This window comes from Cyphomyrmex costatus, unplaced genomic scaffold (assembly GCF_001594065.2).
Source record: "Cyphomyrmex costatus isolate MS0001 unplaced genomic scaffold, Ccosl1.0 scaffold1089, whole genome shotgun sequence".
Taxonomy (NCBI): domain Eukaryota; kingdom Metazoa; phylum Arthropoda; class Insecta; order Hymenoptera; family Formicidae; genus Cyphomyrmex; species Cyphomyrmex costatus.
In genome coordinates, this window is record NW_017275051.1 from 25,927 (window position 1) to 46,865 (window position 20,939).

Here is a 20,939-nt window from a genome sequence, read left to right on the forward strand (position 1 = left end):
TCACGTGTCCAGACTCTTATTAGAGGGTCACTACTACTGGGTATTTACGACAAATGGTCGGATTTTCAATCCGATCGAACAGTGGTACTTAGTTGGTGCAGTTCAAAAAACTCCCTAGCTCAATCACTGGGTATTTACGACAAATGGTCGAATTTTCAATCCGATCGAACAGTGGTACTTAGTTGGTGCAGTTCAAAAAACTCCCTAGCTCAATCGGATTTTGGTGCGCTATTGTAGACGACGCATTGCATTTCATGTGCGATAGGCTTTCTATAAGAGTTTACGATGTTCTGTGATTTGTGCTGCGTCTGAAGAAACGACATTTGTCAAACAGCAGAGAACGCTCTTAACTTTTTGACTGGGATCTGTTTATTTCTTTCTAGAGATAAAGTAAGCAGACGATGGCACGGCTTGTTTCAAAATCGACCGAATTGGTAAAACGTACGGACAATGTTTTAATTATTCTATCTCTATATATTCATCATATTATTTTAACAAGAATTAATCTTGTACATCACATATTACGTAACGTTTTCTATTAAACTTCCGTGAAATAGTTGTACACGTAAATTTATCGCGTATTCAATGTTTTTGTTGATATGTTTGTACATCTTTTATTAAATCGCTAAATCCTGTCTGGCAATTAAAATTTATACTCTCTCTCTAGGGTTATGTTTTTTTACAACAACGCAAGACTGAACAAAATTTTTCATTATGGGATTAATTATGTAATTTCTCCCTAATACGTGAAAATTTTTATATATGCACATTATAAAATAAATTTTTACTTTTCACATTTCTGCTCTAGAGAAAAGGTTACACAAAACTATTGAAGAATAAACTACGTTAATCTACATATATGAAACAATTTAAATTTTTTGTATGTATTTCAAATACTAAGTAAATTAAAATTTCTTGTTAATTTTTATTATTTATAATGATGTTGTAACAAGAAAATTTAATATACTTTTAAATTTCGTCTCTTGCTACAAAAAATTTATACTTTAACTTTTACCATAGCTTGATTATCTATATTACATATATATGCACACTCTTGTGTACACACATATGTATACGTGTGTTTGTGTATATAAACATGAGATTTGTATTTCAAGAATTAAATAAAACTAAATAATATATATGAATTACAGTTGGTGTTAATCACATGAAGCCTATACTGCAAGTATGGTCACAGTACGCCAAAGTAGAACTGACGCCACCTACTCTAAAAGACATCTCTGCAATTCGTAGTGGATTTTCACAGTTGATTCATTCTGCACGGACTGGGCGTTATCGTGATGTCACTGTACGTGAAGGTATCATAAATACCTTAGTAGCTGCTGAAATATATTGCTGGTTCTTTGTTGGAGAATGTATCGGAAAGCGGCATATTGTTGGATATGATGTATAAATAGATATATAATCTTATATAGAATCCTGTATAAATTAGATTTGCTCATAAATATATTATACAAAAATATAAGTTAAACATTTCTTTTAATAAATATTACAATATAATATAGATTTTGTTTTGTTGAAAATACATTTATTTAATAATGTCTTCCTTTTTTTGTATCTTATAAATGTAAAAAATTATTTTAACACATGTTGGTTTGCATATTGCCATATGCAAATTGCGGCAGTAACGTGGACATTTAACGATCGTGTTACACCAATTTGAGGTATTTCTACACATTTGTCAAAGAGAGGTATAAAATTAGCTGGTATACCATCCTTCTCATTTCTGCAAAAAATAGTTTTTAATTATACTTTCAAAATTCGCAGCTTTTATATCTCGAAATTTAATTACCCTAAAACAAGAATGGTTCTTTTTTCAAATGTTGTCGTCATCAAACTTATACTATTGACCGTTTGTTCTACCCCAATTAAAGACCATCCTGTATTCTTTCTGTCTAACAAGAATTTCTGCAATTCATGTGGCTTTACCTAAGGATTTTAGAATAGTAGCGTTTTTTGAGAAATCCCAGTTAATAAACTGGATAAATAAAGAATTTTTAAAGAAGTAAATATTTCAAAGTTTTGATATTTTTAAATAATATTTAAAGCTCTTATGTTCATTCATTATTACTATCTCAGATTGTGACATGAAACAATTGATTCATGTATCTTCAAATAAGGTGAAAATTATGAAAGTAATGAATTTTCCTGACTGCTAGAAGGGATAAGAATAGCTTTCATATATTTCTACAATTGTTTTAAAGCTATCTTATTTCGTTTTATATAAATTTTTATTTCCAAATGGCACATAAAAATTAACATGTCATTTCTTGCTTCTGGCAATTCAATATAATTGTGGTGACTACTCAGAAGGTTTAAGATTGGTTTGCCATTTGGAACATTGTCAATAATTAGGCCATTTACTTTTTTCAAAAAAATTTGTTTCTTGCTTCTAACATAATATGAGGTAATATTGGTAAATAAATGAAAGGCTTAATATGTTTTTAAAAGTTAAAGACTGTATTGATTTAAAAAAAAATAAAAATTGCTTATGTCAAGCTGGAGAAAGTCGTTTACAATTTTTTAAATATAAATTTGAGAAATAAGCTGTTCAAGTACCTGTAGGATATTTAACCATTTATCAGCAGAAACACTGAGATACTGAAATTCCTTGTCCTTTGCACAATCAGCATTCGCAACGACTAATGCTTTAACTCCAAATATCTCGCATGTCCTAGCGATGCCGCCTAAATTTGGTGATCGATCAACAAAAGAAGCTACAACTATTAGACCTTCCTGTAACTGTATATCTTGCGAAAATGTGAATTTATTTATCATTTCAAAAATATCATCACATAAACCTATAGGCTTCAATGGATCAATCTTTTTTTGAATATCGTTAAAACCTTCCATATAAGTTTCAACATTATTTTCTAATGATTCGCCATATGAATCACCTGTAACGTAATTATTTTACATTTCATGCAATATTTTGTTACAGTTTTAATTGATTACCTGCAAAAGATTTTGTCAAATATATGGAAGGTGTACTTTCAGTGAGAAATGAACCTGTGTTACAAAGCTGTAGAGGATGACAATCATTTTCCATAAACATTAAATCTTTAAACATGTCCGGACTAATCCATTCATCACAACTTACATTAGTCAAACGCGGTAATTGATAATAAATCGTCTATAAACGTTACAAAATTAGAGAGTACGTTATCAATATTTACAAATAATTCAATTTTTTGTCTTGAAAGTAAACGTGCAGTGTACATATACCTGTAAGCAGTAATCATTGAACGGATGAAAATGTGAAAAATAAAAATCATCCTGTATGCTAGATGAATTTTTTATCAAACTTTCTTGTTGCAAACCAATCACAGCCGCCTGATATATACCTCTATACTCTGGTATGCTGTTATCCCCATAAGTTGCTTTCATTAATTCATACAATTGTGTCAAAATGAACTAAACAGAAAAAAAATTAAAACGAGTGAATTTGAATGAGCTACGCATTTACACTTATATATATATATATATGTATGTACACACATGTATGTATAAAGATATATATATATATATACATGTATGTATGTAAAGACATATAAATGTACATATATCATTCGATTTCACTCGTCACACACATACGCACGCACGCACGCGTGCGCGCACACGCACTTTAATCTATTTCAACACTGGTTACGTTTATATCGTGCACTTAGTCCGCGACCTATACGATAGCTATCTTTGTTTAACCTACAGGATAAACAAGGCCATCTATTGTATATGCTGCGGCCTAAATGCACGGTGTAAACGTAGCTATTTTACTTACCTGATTGCAAATACGTGCATTAAACTGCTGTCCTAAACAACATTGCACTATATATGGCAGGGCTGTTTGAATGAAAATTCTCTGATTATCATGTGAAAGAAGTTTTGCGACATGATAGACAATGCTTGCCACAGAAATGGTACATCTCGGTCGGTCTTTTATGCTCTGGAAATATATACGCGTATACATATGTATACTGTAAAGCAAACGAAATCTTTTTTATAAAATAATAAAAGTCATTTTCGGATTACCTTAGCAAAAAGTAACCATAGTTGATCATGCAAATGAACATTTTTTGTAAAAATTCGTATCAATAACCATTCCTGCATTATTTTCACACTCGATTGATTGCTTTCCGAAAAAATAAAATCACATAATTGTTCCTGTATTAGAGGGATAAATTCCTATAAAGTAAAATTATTTAATTAACTTCTTCAATTAATGTTAATTTCTTCATCGAAAAATAAAATTTAACTAACAACAAGAACTTAAATTAAACCTTTACAAAAGGGGACCACCTTCCGACGACCTTGACCTTGACATATGTTGTCAAGGTCATGACCCTGAGTAATCTCCGGCAGGTATTAGTCGTCGCTCGTCCTTCGTTAAAAAGTTATTAACAATCAAAGTTTTAAAAATAACGTCTTATTTCTGCTATATACCATCTTAAACATTATTCTACACATACATTTTGACTTCCTACACTACACGAACTCCAATTCCTCCCCCCCCTCCAAGGGGCGTACGACTTCTATGATTGCACTGGTGCAATTTAAAATTAAGGTATAATATATAATATATGTATGATATTGAGTACTATTCTACACTTTTCCCTATTCAGAAACGTTAAACTTTCCACGAGAAGTAACTTTCACGCCCCCCCCCCTGCACAGGGGCACACGACTTCTACGATTGTACTGTTGCTATGATAGTACTGTCGGGGCAGACCTCTGTGACGGTGTGGGTGCGGGGGGGTGGCCGAAGGCCACCTCCTTGCACCCGCCCGTGTGTATGTGTGTGTAAAATATCAAGTAATAGACTCATAATCGTTATATAACGAATGGAATACACACGCACGCACGGGCGGGTGCAAGGAGGTGGCCTTCGGCCACCCCCCCGCACCCACACCGTCACGGAGGTCTGCCACGACAGTATATGTATACTATCATAGCAACAGTACAATCGTAGAAGTCGTGTGCCCCTGTGCAGGGGGGGGGGGGGAGGTGAAGATTACTTCGCGTGGAAAGTTTAACGTTACTGAACAGGGAAAGGTGTAGGAATAGTACTTGATATCATACGTATATAGCAGAAATGAAACTTATATTTTAGAACTATGATTGTTAATAACTTTTTAACGAAGGACGAGCGACTAAAACATGTAGGAGGTTACTCAGGGTCATGACAGCATAGGTCATCGGAGGGTGGTCCCCTTTTGTAAAGGTTTACCAAATTAATTATTAATAAAAGGCTCACACACAAGATAAAAATCTAAATATAATAAATAATGCCTATAAGAGCCAACACACAATATGTGTGTGAAATACAATTTGATAAAATAGTATAATGTATATGTTTCGACCCTTGTTTTGGGTCCTCTTTAGTATAAAAAAACACCATCAAATCTAATTTTATAACATTATTTTGTTACGTCGCAATTGTGAAGATTGTGTCCTATCTTGTAAAACTGTTAACTTTCAGAGATTGATTTACAATTGCGTAAACGTAGTTGTAGTTGGAAGAATTGACAAATTACAGTTGAATAAGAAGAGAATATCCAATTGTGATTGGAGGATTCTTACAACTACGATCACTTATATACCTAACTATGTTTACGCTATTGTAGATCAGACTTTATAAGCATTACTCATTATAACAAGAACTTAATAATGCTTTTTGAAGCTTCTCTCCATGTGCATTTACTTAGCTTACCTTTCGCAGTACTGGTTCTAATATTAATAAAATTTGCATTATTCTGTGTTTTAATTTATGTAAAGGCGAGTCTTTAAAATATCTCTTGGTTTTGTTTTTTTCCAACTCATTGAGTAGTGATTGTACAAATGATGCTGCGTAATTGAATTCTGAATTACTAATTATTCTATGTAATAGTATAACCGCCTCTGCTCTAATTGCAGCATTATGATCCCTGCAGTAAGAAATATTAATGTTTTATTAATTATAATTTGCTTTGAATTAATTTTAAGCTATGTATTCGAAATATTGATAAAAAGATATGCTTACAACGTAAAAATATGCTTTGAATAATATTGATTCAATTGCTTCTCAATAAATAAATGAGCATAATTTTCGATTTTCTTGTCACGTCGGTGTACAAAACCATGAAGGAAACAATTCCCTAACACATTTTCTAATTTCATCAAATTGTGTATATCCAAATTTTTCATTTTAGAAAGCAATATCCTTTTAAATCTTGGTGTATTTTCTCCTTCGTTTAATAATTTAACTACATACTGCAAAGCAAAACAGATTGTTGTTTAATAAGTCGATATTTTGTATAATAATGATGTATAATAATTATTAACTCACTCTTTCCGTGAATTCTATGGCATTAAGTAAAGGCAAGAAATTATTATTAATAATAACTCCCATGAGGTTCTCCATTGCTGTCCAGAAAATTTTGTTTCTTTTACTGTTGATGATGCACGTAAAGCTCAAGTTAAAAATATATTCCAAAGTTTCTTTATCACGTGCATCGCTTATAATTTTATTATCAATTATTACTGTTAATATTTTTGCAATTTCAGAAACATTTTCTGGTAAGCCTATCTCAAGGAATTGTAGTAAATTAGACAGTATTATGGTAATAGAAATCCATGAAGGAGAATTTATAAGATATTGATGCAGAAGTTTTAAAAGTAGCAAATCATATTCTGATGCCGTTTTTCCTTTTAGAAATTTTTCTTTATTGACATCGTTATGCATATTCATTCGCGTATTCAGTAAACGCTTTATATAAAAATTTTTTGTAAGTGGCAAAGTTAATATATTCTGAGAGAGATGTAAGGTGTGTAATCCATATAAATATTGTATATTTAAATTTTGTAAGTCATGTACCAAGTTTATACTTTCGTTTTGCAACTTGTCTGCATAAACGTTTACATCCTTTTCTGACATGAGAAAAGGAGCATTGACAATATGTGAAGATACAATAGCCGTGTATTTTGTATAATTTTCGTAAGACATTTCTGTGGACATCTTTCTCATATTTTTAATTAAAAAATTAAAAGTGACGTGTACATGTAACGATATAAAGTCCGTCATATCATTGTGAGGTCCCTTCCGGGCAAGATATAATAAATGCGATATAAATTCTACTACATTCATACTTGAAATGACATCAGCATACGGTCGTATATTGACACCATTTAACGTATACAACCAATTGTTTAATGCTTCTACGACAGGACACGTCTTGCATAAGGATATAAGATTCGCGTCATATAACAAATATACCATTATTGAAAATGTCCTAGGATTTATCTCAGGACTATCTTGATTCGAGTATTTCGTACAAGTCTCCTTTATGAAAGTTATTACGTCTTCTCTCGCTAATACTTTTCCCAACCAAGTCGTAATAACGTTCCAAGGAACTGTTCCTCTCGTAAGACTTTCTTCAGAAGGAAATGCAGCTAAGACATTAGCGAGTAACGGTAGATTGTTTATTTTTCGTACATAATTAGGGATTGTTCTTAAGAGTTCAATTTGTGATGCAGTACGTAGAATGCGAGAATGCATGCTTAAATTTGTTTCCACTAAAAATTTAATAGCATTCAATTCAGTAGTCTGCCAATCAGAATGTTGAATAGCATGATGTGAAATTATTCGTAACGCATGTATTATATAAAATATTGCTACAGGCCCCCAGTTTACACAGCTGATCTTTTTAAGAAATCTATTGAGTAAATTGCTTTTCTCCGCGTATTCGAGAAATTGTGAGAGCTCTTTCACAATTCCCGGACATTTTTTGTCAGTCTGACATTCGTAAAGGAAGTTATTATTCAAGACATGTATAAATAATTCAAGAAATTGATCATCAAATATAGTTTTGTCTAGTCTACAAACGTATGATACACCCCACTTTACGATACAATTATTCTCATGCAGTAAGATTTTCTCAAAAATACATTGCAACCATACAATGTTGAAGCAGTTACAAGCTCTGTGCTCTTTGTTTACTTTTATTAAAGTAGCTGCATGAATTAAAGTTGGTGTTATTAAATGTTCTTTTTTCTCTTCTAATGCTTCGTAAAGTAAGAAAAATTTCTTCTTAATGTTATCTATTGATGAAGAAGTGTCAGAGTCACTACAAATAAATGGTGTAATTTGTGCTTTTGTCACATTCAATTGTGATTCAAATATAACATTTTTACTCATAGAACTAATTGCTTTTTTCATTATGTATAAAGCATGTTTGCGATATTGTTGCAAGGGCGATCGCAATCCCTTCAGTATCAATAGCCAGAATGTGTTCTTACAGTAAATATCATACTGTATATAGTTGATTGAATTTGATGATGTAAAACATATATCTGCCATGATACTTAGGCCAATAAGAGATTCCTTTAAATCACTTATTTCATATAAGAAATAATTCCACAGAGGAAACAAAATACATGTAGGAGTAAACATTTCTACTAATTTAGGAAGTATTAAAGCAAACTGTCTCCACTCACAATCTTCCTTTAACTTTAGCCAAGACTTTACAATGTCCAAATATATGTGGCCAAGGCTTTTCAATTCTTTGCTATCCTTGGTGGTATGAAGTTCGTATAAGCATAAAAATTCTAAAAAAATTTCTAATATATTCATATACATAATCCTAGAATTGCTAGTTGCAGTATACTTGTCGTTTGAATAAAGAAAATTCTGCAGATATTGTTTGATTGAACAAATATTATAGTAAAGTAACATCTGGAGATTGATTATGTCACACAAAAGTGAAACTTCTGATGTATTTCGCAAACAGTTTGGCGGGAAAATCATTTTTATACTAGGAAAGTTAAGTTCTTCTATTTTAGCGGATATCATATGTTGCTTATGATCATTCCTTTCGATGTTGTGAAATACAGATTGATATTCATAACATAATAGCAACCGGTAGAACTCTAGTTTACCTATGTCTAATTCTTCTTTGATTATTTCGTAACTATAAGACTGTATCAAATGATGTATACTAATAGACTGGTTTATAGTTTGTAAAAGTGAAATATTCACTGTTGAGAAACGTAAGTAGTGATTATGGAGATCCATCTTATTTGGATTTACTTTCTCCCACTACTCATAATTATATAAAACTGTTTAGTATTTCCTAAGCTTAGGACACAAGATGCTTGTTTTCTTGTTGGATTGCTTAACTATGTTTTGGTAAATTATTTTGTGTTGTAATAATGTTTGTATCTTTCAATTCTTAATAGTCAAAATAAATATAAAACAGCCATGACTTTCTGTATTATAAATTTTGCATACCTATCTTTTCAGCTGATTTCTTACTTGATTTAATGTTATCAATATAATATTTGCCATCAATATTATATTTGCAATCTCCGTGATACAAACGACTTTAATTGATTTTAATTAAACGCGAAAATCGTTTCTCTTCGATCAAATTCCAAAATTATTTCTCTTTGCAGTATTGTTAATTTTTGGTTATACCTAGAATGTAAACTAATAATTTCTTATTCGCTCATCGCGCCTAGTGTGAACTAGGCATTAAGGTACCTTTTCATGAGCTGCTGAAACTGGCCGTTCCAGCGACAAAAAAGGTCACGTGATAAAAATTGACGAATAGCAAGCGAATATGACGCTTGATATTCGTCAATTTTTATCACGTGACCTTTCTTGTCGCTGGAACGGCCAGTTTCAGCAGCTCGTGAAAAGGCACCTGCACTCATTTCACGCATGTATGTACACTCCATTTTTGCCAACATAAAATCAGGAGAGTTGCCCTACTGGTATAAACTGTGTCTGGGCAGCCGGCGGGTGCCATTTGCTAATACTATTCTACTACCCGAAGAAAAAGGTGGAAAGCGAGATTGAGCGGGACGTAGGTTGCGACAGGTGAAACACGGTGAAACAGTGAAAGTCGAGAAATGGAGTAAAGCGTAGTCAACTCAACAGTAGTCAACATAAAGCCGACACATTCATTGTAAGCGTTACGAGGTTATTCAACGACACTTATTACAAATAAGCTTTATAAATAATGCTTATTAAATTACTCTGTGTATTCCCTAATACTGCAAAACAAAGCACGAAAGTTTTGTTTTATTGTTTCTCGTGAAAAATTCGATTATAAAATGATGGCGAATCTTTAGGAACGAGTACATTTTTCTCTTTCACATTAATTCGTTTTTTTTTAATCTCTAATAGTTTAGCAGAAAATGCATTCACGCAATTATACGTAATATTAGGTTTTTTTCGAGGCGATAAAATCTTCCAAAATATTTTTACTTAAAACAAGATGAGTATATTATATTTGGCGTTGAGAAGAAAGAAAACGAAGATGATGAGTTTTAAAAGTACAAACAACACAAATAGACCAAATTAGAGCAAATATAGAAATAAATTTTCTATTTAGGTTATGTTACCTATGCATCGAACACCGAATATAATTGTGTAATTGTATTTTAATTCTACCAACTAGATTTTGCACACAAGTGTGAATGGGGAACGCTTCTGACATATTTTATATTTTTTACTTGTATATATGTATGCGCTCGCGTATATTCTATATATATGTATATATACATTCATATTACACTGTGGCTTTCATGGGTATTTTCTTCAATTATACCAGAAGGTTTGCGGGTTATCGCCGTGTCTTTCTTCATTATTAATGCCATATATTCATATTATTATACAATTTAGTAATCACACACATACAATTATAGTTGTAAGAGAGATATATTCAAGATTACTTATATATTTCTTTTTAAAGAGTGCTAGAAAAGATGGCACAAAGATTTCCTGTACCAAATGCAGGAAGTAATGGACCACCACCTCAGCGTTATCCGCAGTCCTCGGTACCGCCAAATTTGCGTCAGTACTCTGGGCCAAATTTTCCAGTAAATATATGGTTTTTTTTTTTAATTTCAATGCATAGTCAGTATAATATTGATTGTAATATCAGATATTAAGTCAATTTTTTGTGATATTTAATCTTGTCACAATAACCAAGTCACTTGGAATCCAATAGATATTTAGTTTTTAAAGATTATTTGTACATCTTCCTTATATCACAAAGATACAAATCTAAATCAAAATAGTTACTGTTATTCTATGTACTATACATATGGAGTTACTTTTTGATTAAACAATAGAATATAGAGAAATGACTCAGCCATTATTTTCCAAATTTTCTAAAAGTATATTTTTCGATCAATTATATTATTCAACAATTATAATCTGGAAATTATATAATTTTGTTTCTATCTATGTTATGTAATTATATCTATGGATAATATGTATGAATTTCTATCGTAGATGCAACAGAGATCTGGATTCACGCCACCGCCACAAATGGGTAATGCTGGACCTGGTCCAGGTGGAATAATGAGACCAAATCAACCTTACTCGAATATGCGTCAGGGCCCAATGCCTACACCACCCGTGGGAAAAAGAAGCACAGATCAACGTATTCCTATGTCTCAGCAAAAACCGTAAGTATAATGAAGAAAAGTTTAAAACAAACGCTTTATATTTATTTTGTATGTGTTTTTTCAAAATTTCTTTATTAATATTTTTAGATATTGTATTTTAATAATTAGCTACTTTTTTATTTATCCTTGCTCTTGCATGTTTATCCTCTTTACTTTTTTACCTTATATGTATTGTATAATTTGTATATGTATTGTTTCTATTCATAACTTGATATTTCTAGTCCAAGTACTTTCTGTTCATACTTTTAAAATTTTGTTAGGAATTTAACCACTGCGGCTTAAGGCTTACAGAATTATTTATAATTTCTGTGTCTATGGTTTTCGAATAAACTCATTTAGGTATTTTTGGAACAGTGATTTTTCACATTCCACATCAAAGAAAAAGAAGAAATTAGCAGACAAAATATTGCCTCAAAAAGTGCGCGATTTGGTACCAGAATCACAAGCTTATATGGACTTGTTAGCATTCGAAAGAAAGTTGGATGCAACTATAATGCGAAAACGTCTCGATATTCAGGAAGCTTTAAAACGTCCAATGAAGCAGAAGCGAAAATTGCGTATTTTTATCTCAAACACATTTTATCCGGCTAAAGAGGCAGGTGAAGGAGAGGAAGGATCTGTGGCATCGTGGGAACTTAGAGTTGAAGGACGTCTTTTAGATGATACTAAAAATGATCCGAATAAGGTATAGTAAATTATGAAATATAATTACGATACTAATAAACAAATCAATATGTGTGTATGGCCTAATTGTAAGTATCATTCATTTCATCCTCTGTGAAGTTGACATCTCATTTTTCAAAAAATAAAATTTTTGACACAGTTTTGAATGCACCCTGAAGAATTCTAGAGTTCCTATCCAAAATAAAAAATAGTTCCGGCGAATTAACACAAAAAATCGAATATTAATAATTTGGAATACCAATTTCTCAAATCGCAGAACGAAAAATCGCGATATATCTTCTAAACATTAGTCCTAGCGCTTTAAGGAGGCTCTATCGGTATTCCGACGTCAAATGAGGACTACCGGAAAAGTGTGGAAAAAAAACTACTTTTAACACTCGTAAATCTTATTTCTAAAATTATAATTTTATTTAAGATGACTGTTAAATTGATTAATTTGAAGTGTACACAATGTATATTACTTATTAAGTAAAAAATACAAGGCTTGGTTGAAGAGAGTAGATGTCGCCATAATATCTATGTTATAGATTTTAAGATTATATTTTTGCGCACTGATAACAGCGTTGACTCTTAATAGCCTTTATGTATTTACTCAATTTTTTGTATTGTTTTAAAACATATAAGAGTCTATAATTCATTAAATTTTTTATATCATTTTTCGTTGTCAGATCGAAAAATTTCTGTCACTCAAAGAATAAAAATTTTTTTAGAACTATGGCTATTCTGTCGACAGTTCTGGGTCGCACTTCATGAATTCTAACGAAAAACAATGCTTGAAGCGCTAGGACTAACGGTTTAAGAGATATGGCTGTTTCTTTAATATTTAATTCTCACATATGGACAAAAAAATTTTTGAATATTACGACAGTTCTGTTGACAGTTCTGGATAGCACCCCAAGAATTCTATCAAAAGTTATTACCATTTAAAGTGCTAGGACTAATTGTTTAAAAGATATCGCGATTTATCGTTCTGCGTTTTGTGAAGTTGGCATCCCAAATTTCTAATGTTCGATTTTTTGTGTTAATTCACCGGAACTATTTTTTATTTTGAGCAGGAATTCTAGAACTCTTTGGGGTGCATTCGAAAATTATGTCAGAAATTTTATTTTTGGAAAAATGAGATACCAGTTTCACAGAGGTTCATTTCTCAAATGTGAATATATTTAAAATAATAGCTATATAAATTTTACAGGTAAAACGAAAGTTTTCGTCTTTTTTTAAAAGTTTGGTAATAGAATTGGACAAAGATCTCTATGGTCCTGATAATCATTTAGTCGAATGGCATCGTACATTGACTACTCAAGAAACTGACGGATTTCAAGTTAAAAGACCGGGCGATAAGAACGTTCGCTGTACAATTCTTCTTCTTCTTGATTATCAACCACTACAGGTAATCCTTTCACGTAAATTAATCGATAATCATTGTTATACAAGTATTTTATCACAATTGATTCAGTCTATTCACATAATCTTAAATTTAATTTCTGTCAATTATATTCCAGTTTAAATTGGATCCACGATTAGCGCGATTATTAGGCGTACATACACAAACGCGACCCGTCATCATATCTGCGCTTTGGCAATATATAAAAACGCACAAGCTTCAAGATAGTCACGAGAGAGAATTTATTAACTGTGATAAATACTTGGAACAGATATTTGCTTGTCCGCGAATGAAATTCGCTGAGATACCGCAACGACTAAATCCATTATTGCATCCACCGGATCCCATTGTAATAAATCACGTTATAAGCGTAGAAGGTGCAATTTTTATCTCGAATAAGTATTATTTTAGAGGCGATATACTATAATCCAAATATATATTGTAACTTATTTTATACATGTTTATTATAAATATCTGATATAAATTGATTTATATTATTCAGGAACGGAAACAAAACAAACCGCGTGTTATGACATTGATGTAGAAGTAGACGATACATTGAAGACGCAAATGAATAATTTTTTGCTATCGACTGCGAGCCAGCAGGAAATCCAGAGTCTGGATAATAAAATTCACGAAACTGTCGAGACAATTAATCAATTGAAGACCAATCGTGAGTTCTTTCTGAGTTTCGCTAAAGATCCACAACAGTTTATCAATAAGTGGATCATCTCTCAGACTAGAGATTTGAAAACCATGACTGACGTTGTCGGCAACCCAGAAGAAGAACGAAGAGCTGAATTTTACTATCAGCCTTGGGCACAAGAAGCCGTGTGTCGTTATTTTTATACGAAAGTGCAGCAAAAACGAGCAGAGTTGGAGCAAGCATTGGGTATCAGAAATTCGTAAAACCATTATTAAAAAGTCTATTTGATCATTTTATATCATAAAGCTATGTATAAGATATTCGTAAATGTTCGGTTTTATAATTATTGCAACATGTAACGCTATTGTGGTTTATCTTTGAAAACATATATTTATAACATTAATGTAGATGATGCGAAAAGATAGCATTTATTACGTAAAACAAATTTTACGCCTATATGAAAATAAAAATGTACCAAGACATTGCTGTACCAAGACATTTCTACATCTGTAATTATACTACTACTAGCACAATATCAATCAAAGTTTTATTTCAAAATTCAAAACAATTACAATAAACACGACATGATATCTATGTTTTAGATTTTAAAATTCAATATATTTTGCGCACTGTTAACAGCGTTGACTCTTCATAGTCTTTGTATTTAATTATTGTAATTGTTTTCAAACATATAAGAGTCTGTAATTCAATTAATTTATTAATTTTTTCAAAATTCAAATCAGACTATAAACTGTAGGAAAAATCAATAAAAAATGCATTAGTTTTTCTTTGAAATATTTTATGCAATGTACGTACGTTCTTTTTACGCGTAATCTTTTGTTACAATATTAATGTACTACATGATCACAAAAGTTAATTTTTGTATTTGTAGCGTATGTGAAATAATCATATTCCGTACTCAGTTTTTATGACAATTTATTTCTTATTTCAACACGATATCTCTTGTATAAATAAGGATAATTACATATCATTTACCGTGCCGTTGTACACATTTGTTATACCTCCCTAATAGACACGTGAAATCTTTCACTGAGAGACTAACGTACAGCGGCAGCATTCTGAAAAAAATTAAATTGTTGGTTTAAAAACGCAAGTTTTTTTTTTAATATCGATAGACACATTTACACAAAAACTTTTTATAAAACTTACAAAATTTCTGTCGTTCTTGTGTGCCATGGTAGTACACCATGCGTGGAACAAGCATAATCATGTATTAAAGCAAGATCAGGATCAGGCATCCCTTTTATTTGTAATTTTTCAGTAATTAGTTCGTCTGTAATTTCTTCCAGATCAAGATTCCCCGAAGATACAATCTTCGCCAATGACTGCGCCAATGTTGTTATTTTTCCTTTACTGTCTATATCCGACAGTAATGATACATTTATTTTTGACTTGCTTTCTGTAATTAAAGCATGCAGTCGCTCAGTTAGAAACAATTCTCAGAATTAGGAACGTTACCTAGCAAAGTATTTTACTTTAGCAAAGTATTTGTTTTTAATGCAGAAGGTTTGTAATTTTTTTGCAGTGAACCATTTGACAGATTTCTTAACTTGAATAGCCGTTGACTTTAATGATTAATATTTCAATTCACAGGGCAAGCAACGTTTCTTTTTTGTTATCACACAAATCTTTATTTTTACGCGAAAACACATCGATCGAGTGTATTTTTATCAAAATTTGAGGATCTTCTTAACATTAAGGTTATGATTTGAAAGATTATATTCAATTTAGGCGAAATTTAAATCTAATGCGAAATCTTGCATTAGCTCTACGAGCTTGGTCTTTGAATCCGGAGTGGATCGAGGAGCTCGATTAGCTCTAGAAATGTTAATACCGAACGCAGATGAGATGACACGTAGCAGAAAGATACGAGTTGCCGAACGCACCTGTTTAAATGTATTCTATGAGCTACAAACACCCCATTTCCTGTCACAATCTTTCACGCTAATCAGAAGCATCAATAATCACTATTGACGCTACTATTGAATGTTCATAATTTACCATGAAATGCTTTTAGGGTTATTGAAGTATGAAAATACATAAAATATAGTATACTCTACCAATTACTCCATTTTGACTAAGTGCCTTTATATGTGGATTCCAAGTAATATGTTCTATTAAATCAGGTCGCTTTCTCGCGAATTCTTCTTTAAGACTGAATTCATTTTTCTTCAAGAAACCTAAAAAAAAAAAAACAATATAAATTAGAGAAACTAAAATTTGCATAACTGTTGCATTGTAATAATATTCTTGTATCGCAATATGTATTACAATAATATTCTTAAATTAAAAGATGTGATTTCTCATACATTATAATACTTAGTATATTGTTATAAATTTTCGTTCTATTTGCATAATTGTTTATATATAGCCTCCAATTTATATTGTGTTTCTCATTTAGTTTTATAAAAATATAATTTATATTTTAATGGCCCTCGTTGACAACCTAAGCGGCCACAACGACACTATAATACTGCCATCTTGCCGCAAGATATATATAAAATGAGATAATAAGAATCCAAACGAACTATCTCTTTCAGCGGTAAAAGTGCATGAAAAGAGAGGCCAATACTATGACCTTGACACATGTTGTCAAGATCATGACCCTGAGTGACCTCCCTTTTTATGCACTTTTACCTTTACATTTATTTTCAAATTATTATTATGCGGACAATTTTTTATTCATGTATTACGGAAGAAATAAAGGCAGTATTTATTTCATTATCTTTTCATCATTTACGCAACACAATGGAAAAAGGTCAAATGCTGATATTGTTCATAGTTTTTTCTTATTATTTAAGATAAGATATCTTAAGTACAGTTAATGAATACTAGTCACAGACTAGTACTATTTCAACATTTTACAACTTTGACTATTTTAATTAAACACAACAGTAAAGGATATAAGGACTGTGTTATAGGAAAAATTTCAAATAGTTTTATAATTATAATTTACTGTAACATTGATAATGACCGGATTGAAACGTTTGCTGTAATATTTTTATTATTTTAAATTAAAGTTTCTTTGTTACACAACTGGTTCTTAACCCTTCATTTGTCTTTTGTTGTATTATCTATAAAGTTCGATTAATTAGCACCAGTATTTTATGATAGAGATTGTATGTATGATGGTAATGACATATACAAGACATTTTAACTTGATAAACAAATTTAAGTGTTAATAATCACAAAACATTTTAACTTGATATTTACAACGGTTACATTTTGTAGCTGCATATTACACACAATTACTTCAAGATATTGAATTGGCTAACAAAAAGTAGAAATTGGCTCAATCTTTCTTATATTCAAGATCATCTTTACTCTGGTCATAAGTGAAAAAATACAAGAGTAATCGACATAATCAATCATCAATAGTCATCATAAACATCCTAACAATAAAAAATGTAGTTTAGAGTAGTAAACAGTCAAGCAATGTGAAAGAAATACTCTTCAGAGTAGTAATTTTATTGTGATTAGGAATCTACTTGTTTCTAAAATTTTCCCTAATGAATTTTTAGAAAATATTGAGTAAATTATTATTATAATAAATTGTAGAACAATAAATAAAGTGCATAATAATATAATTAAGTTTCCAATTTAAAAAGTTCTTTAGAATATGTTAATTTTTATAAACGAAATCAAATTGGGCCCATATTCTATACACGACAGTTGTCAGTGCCGTTAATAGCCAATAAGAACTGCATTTTTCTCCTGGAACAGTCCTTGCCATTGGCTATCGTTAATTATCGACACAGGACAAATGTGTACAGAATAGCGCCCCAATTTACCATATTCAATTGTGTCATTTCCATAGTATAGTGGCACCGAAGAATTAAGTTACAATCTTAAATGTAAGAACAGACTAGAAAAATTAACTTAAAAATTGCCGAGATATAATAATGTTTTGCCACATCAGATTTTACACGACAAGGACACTCATTAAATTCGCATGACAAATGACGGTTTAAATCCTCAATGTAAACACATATACATAAAACGGTCGGTATTCTTTTTCTTTTAAAGGCTAATACTACAATGTGCTTTCTGTTATTTGTTTCTCTTGCCTTTTTGATCAAGAAGGCAAGAGACAAACAGCAAGGGAAACAAAAAGCACATTGTAGAATTAAGTCTCAGCCTTAATCTCTTTTCGCGATGATTTCACATAGGACAGATATAGCGATTTTCATAACAAATCATTTTTTTACCATGACAATCAAAGAAGCTGATGTAAGGTATAGCAAGTGTATTGCACCATCCAATGATACGCACACAGTCTAGAACAGACTCGTCGTACAGTCCGAGTACAATCACCAGATGCCTGGGTACCTTCTTCGTATAGGTAAGCGTGCGAACGAGCTGATCGAGCTCCGCTGTCGCACATTGGGATTCCGTGCACCTCCGATATACCGCATCGCACGCATAGCAAATCGCAGCGTACAATTCACGTAAAAGATGTGCGAACACTAACAGTGTATAAAGGAATACATCCATACTGCTGATGCGCGTCCGCGTGTCTACACAGCATAATCGGGTGTGAAGCACTGTAAACTCATAAACTAAGCACCAAGCGATAAGCCACGATGGACGACCACTTGTCGCTACACAGGTAGCGGTACACGTATAGTTACAATTAGTTATAGTTCTTCAAAGCATGCATTCGAAAATGTTCGAAAACTTGCAAGTGTCACGAGACATGAGTTGTCACGAGTAGAGTCCTATAAGCTGCGTTCGGAAATATCACCCGAGGACCTCTGAGTATCGTGTTATCCTCCTTTAACATTGGATGAACAACAAGGACAAGATGATACTCGGGGAAACCTGGGTGATATTTCCGAGTGCTCTCGCCTTATCCTTGTTTAACACGGTTGGGTTGGACAACAAGGATAAAACGGGAGTGATGTTTTTGAACGCAGCCATAGAGAAGCGACATTGAACCCCCACCACCAGATTGGATCCCTACCATCATCACTCCCTACTCCGCCAACCGCTCCAGTGTTGTAAACGTAAATATACTCCAACCAGTCCAACCTCCAATTCTGATGTGGCGGTATACCTGAATAATTAAATTTCATTTAAACTGTATGTATGTACATACGTCATTAATCAATTTAAACAAATCGACGTAAGAAGAACATAAGCACACTATTACATCTTGTGTGCCCTTCAACAAGCGACACAGCGATGATCTCATCCTTGTTTAATCAATGGAACAAGTATAAGGCCGCAACCAGACTACGCATTGAAAATTGAGATTGAAATTTGAAATTTGACCAATGAGGATAAAGAAATTTTAACTTCTATTATTTTGATTAGCCAAAATTTAATCTTTCAATCTTTAATCTCAATCTTCAATGCGTAGTCTGATTCCGGCCTAATACAAAAGGAATATCTCTCGGTGAACATTGAATTTGAAATAAAGTTTATTGAGACAATAGGTTTTTAACGGCTCAGTATCGCAAAACTACTAAGAAAAGTATTAAAAATGGCGTCGTTTGCAAAGGAACTATGAAATCCTCCAATCGTCTATTAGTCAGCCATTTTTAATACCAGTGAATGAATGCCTTGGTCGTCTCTAAGTTGACCCTGAGGGTGCAGTCCCATGGAGCGTATCGCGCGTATCGCGGATTAGCGGATCGCCAATCACAGAATCGTTCTGTTAGATCTATTTACAAATTTAGCAAGCAAATCTAACTAACAGAACGATTCTGTGATTGGCGATCCGCTAATCCGCTAATCCGCTCCATGGGACTGCACCGACTTATGCTGCTAGACATCTGAAAATAAGCGGGGAGCACAGACTTTTGCATAACGCATAAAGCATGTGCATAAGGAATTTCATTGGCCCATTTTCTTATGCATGAGTCAATGAACCAATCGAATTCTTTATGTATATGGTTTATGCAAAAGTCTGTGCTCCCCGCTTAAGTTTAGCCAAAGCGGACCAAAGATGACGGATAGAAGGAGATAACAGATATTGCTTTCTTTCTCGTATTATACATGCGCAGAAAGCGTGACATTGGGCCGATTGTTCCATCTTTCGGTAAATTTTATCTGTTAGGTAAATAGCAAGATTATCCAATCACATGCATGGATCGCCACATTTACCTAACAGGTAAAATTTACCGGAAAAGATGGACCAATTGGCCCACTGTGTCAGAAAATAAGTAACAGCAGGGGATTGATTTTGTATCTTGAAACAAGGTGAAAATTGCAAATGTGAGCGACTTTACTAGAACATTTATAATTTCATTGGTCAATATCTAGTAAATTTGCTCACTTTTGTAATTTTCACTTTGTTTCGAGATACAGAATCGACCCCCAGAGGTCATATAGTGATATGGTTATAAACAAACACTTTGGCCCGTATTCAGAACGCACTTTTATCGATAAAATTCTATAAAAGCGCGCTTTTATCTCTGAAATTCTATAGTATACGTGACTTAAACTATAGCATGTTAGCGCGTTCTGAATACGGGCCTTTATGTTCACGATGTTGAAAATCGCTCTCAGAGAAGAAACTGGCCAATCGAGTTGGCTGAATTATTCAATTGTAATTTATTAATTTTCTTTATCCGGGATCTCGGAACAGTTTCTAATCTTTTTGGGACAAGGCTAATTAGAACTGTCTGTCTCTTTCTATTCTTCGAACTCGTTTTCCGACTATGCATGTACATACATAGGGCGCATTCAGCAGAAAAGAGCGCTACTAGAGCGCTCGCTGTTATTGGTATA

General features: G+C 32.4%; 4 protein-coding genes across 7 annotated transcripts; 2 read left to right on the forward strand and 2 right to left on the reverse strand.

Annotated features, from left to right (window-relative positions):
- Window positions 1–291: 291 nt before the first annotated feature.
- On the forward strand, window positions 292–1,483 carry LOC108775761 (ATP synthase, subunit G). The gene is made up of 2 exons (XM_018542219.1): window positions 292–441; window positions 1,152–1,483. The coding sequence occupies exons 1-2, from the start codon at window positions 402–404 to the stop codon at window positions 1,409–1,411; spliced, it is 300 nt and encodes a 99-aa protein (XP_018397721.1). The 5' UTR covers window positions 292–401; the 3' UTR covers window positions 1,412–1,483.
- An 80-nt stretch (window positions 1,484–1,563) lies between these two features.
- Window positions 1,564–4,355, reverse strand: LOC108775711 (probable methyltransferase TARBP1). Its single transcript, XM_018542164.1, has 8 exons — window positions 4,296–4,355; window positions 4,048–4,200; window positions 3,797–3,961; window positions 3,244–3,432; window positions 2,974–3,151; window positions 2,578–2,915; window positions 1,811–1,947; window positions 1,564–1,744 (listed from the first exon to the last, which is right to left on the reverse strand). Exons 1-8 carry the CDS (start codon window positions 4,353–4,355, stop codon window positions 1,594–1,596), a joined length of 1,371 nt encoding a protein of 456 aa, XP_018397666.1. The 3' UTR covers window positions 1,564–1,593.
- A 5,452-nt stretch (window positions 4,356–9,807) lies between these two features.
- On the forward strand, window positions 9,808–14,756 carry Bap60 (Brahma-associated protein 60). Of its 4 annotated transcripts, none has more exons than XM_018542198.1 (7): window positions 9,808–9,959; window positions 10,749–10,875; window positions 11,294–11,469; window positions 11,809–12,154; window positions 13,346–13,543; window positions 13,656–13,914; window positions 14,040–14,756. In XM_018542198.1, exons 2-7 carry the CDS (start codon window positions 10,762–10,764, stop codon window positions 14,444–14,446), a joined length of 1,500 nt encoding a protein of 499 aa, XP_018397700.1. In that variant the 5' UTR covers window positions 9,808–9,959; window positions 10,749–10,761; the 3' UTR covers window positions 14,447–14,756. The 4 variants fall into 4 exon arrangements, with proteins under 4 accessions (XP_018397700.1, XP_018397707.1, XP_018397687.1 ...); XM_018542205.1 differs by having other exon boundaries at window positions 10,749–10,849; XM_018542185.1 differs by lacking the exon at window positions 9,808–9,959 and adding an exon at window positions 10,325–10,426.
- Window positions 14,757–15,045: 289 nt separating this feature from the next.
- Window positions 15,046–18,837, reverse strand: Tango14 (transport and golgi organization 14). The gene is made up of 4 exons (XM_018542210.1): window positions 18,413–18,837; window positions 16,265–16,384; window positions 15,354–15,603; window positions 15,046–15,262 (listed from the first exon to the last, which is right to left on the reverse strand). The coding sequence occupies exons 1-4, from the start codon at window positions 18,696–18,698 to the stop codon at window positions 15,172–15,174; spliced, it is 747 nt and encodes a 248-aa protein (XP_018397712.1). The 5' UTR covers window positions 18,699–18,837; the 3' UTR covers window positions 15,046–15,171.
- Window positions 18,838–20,939: the final 2,102 nt, after the last annotated feature.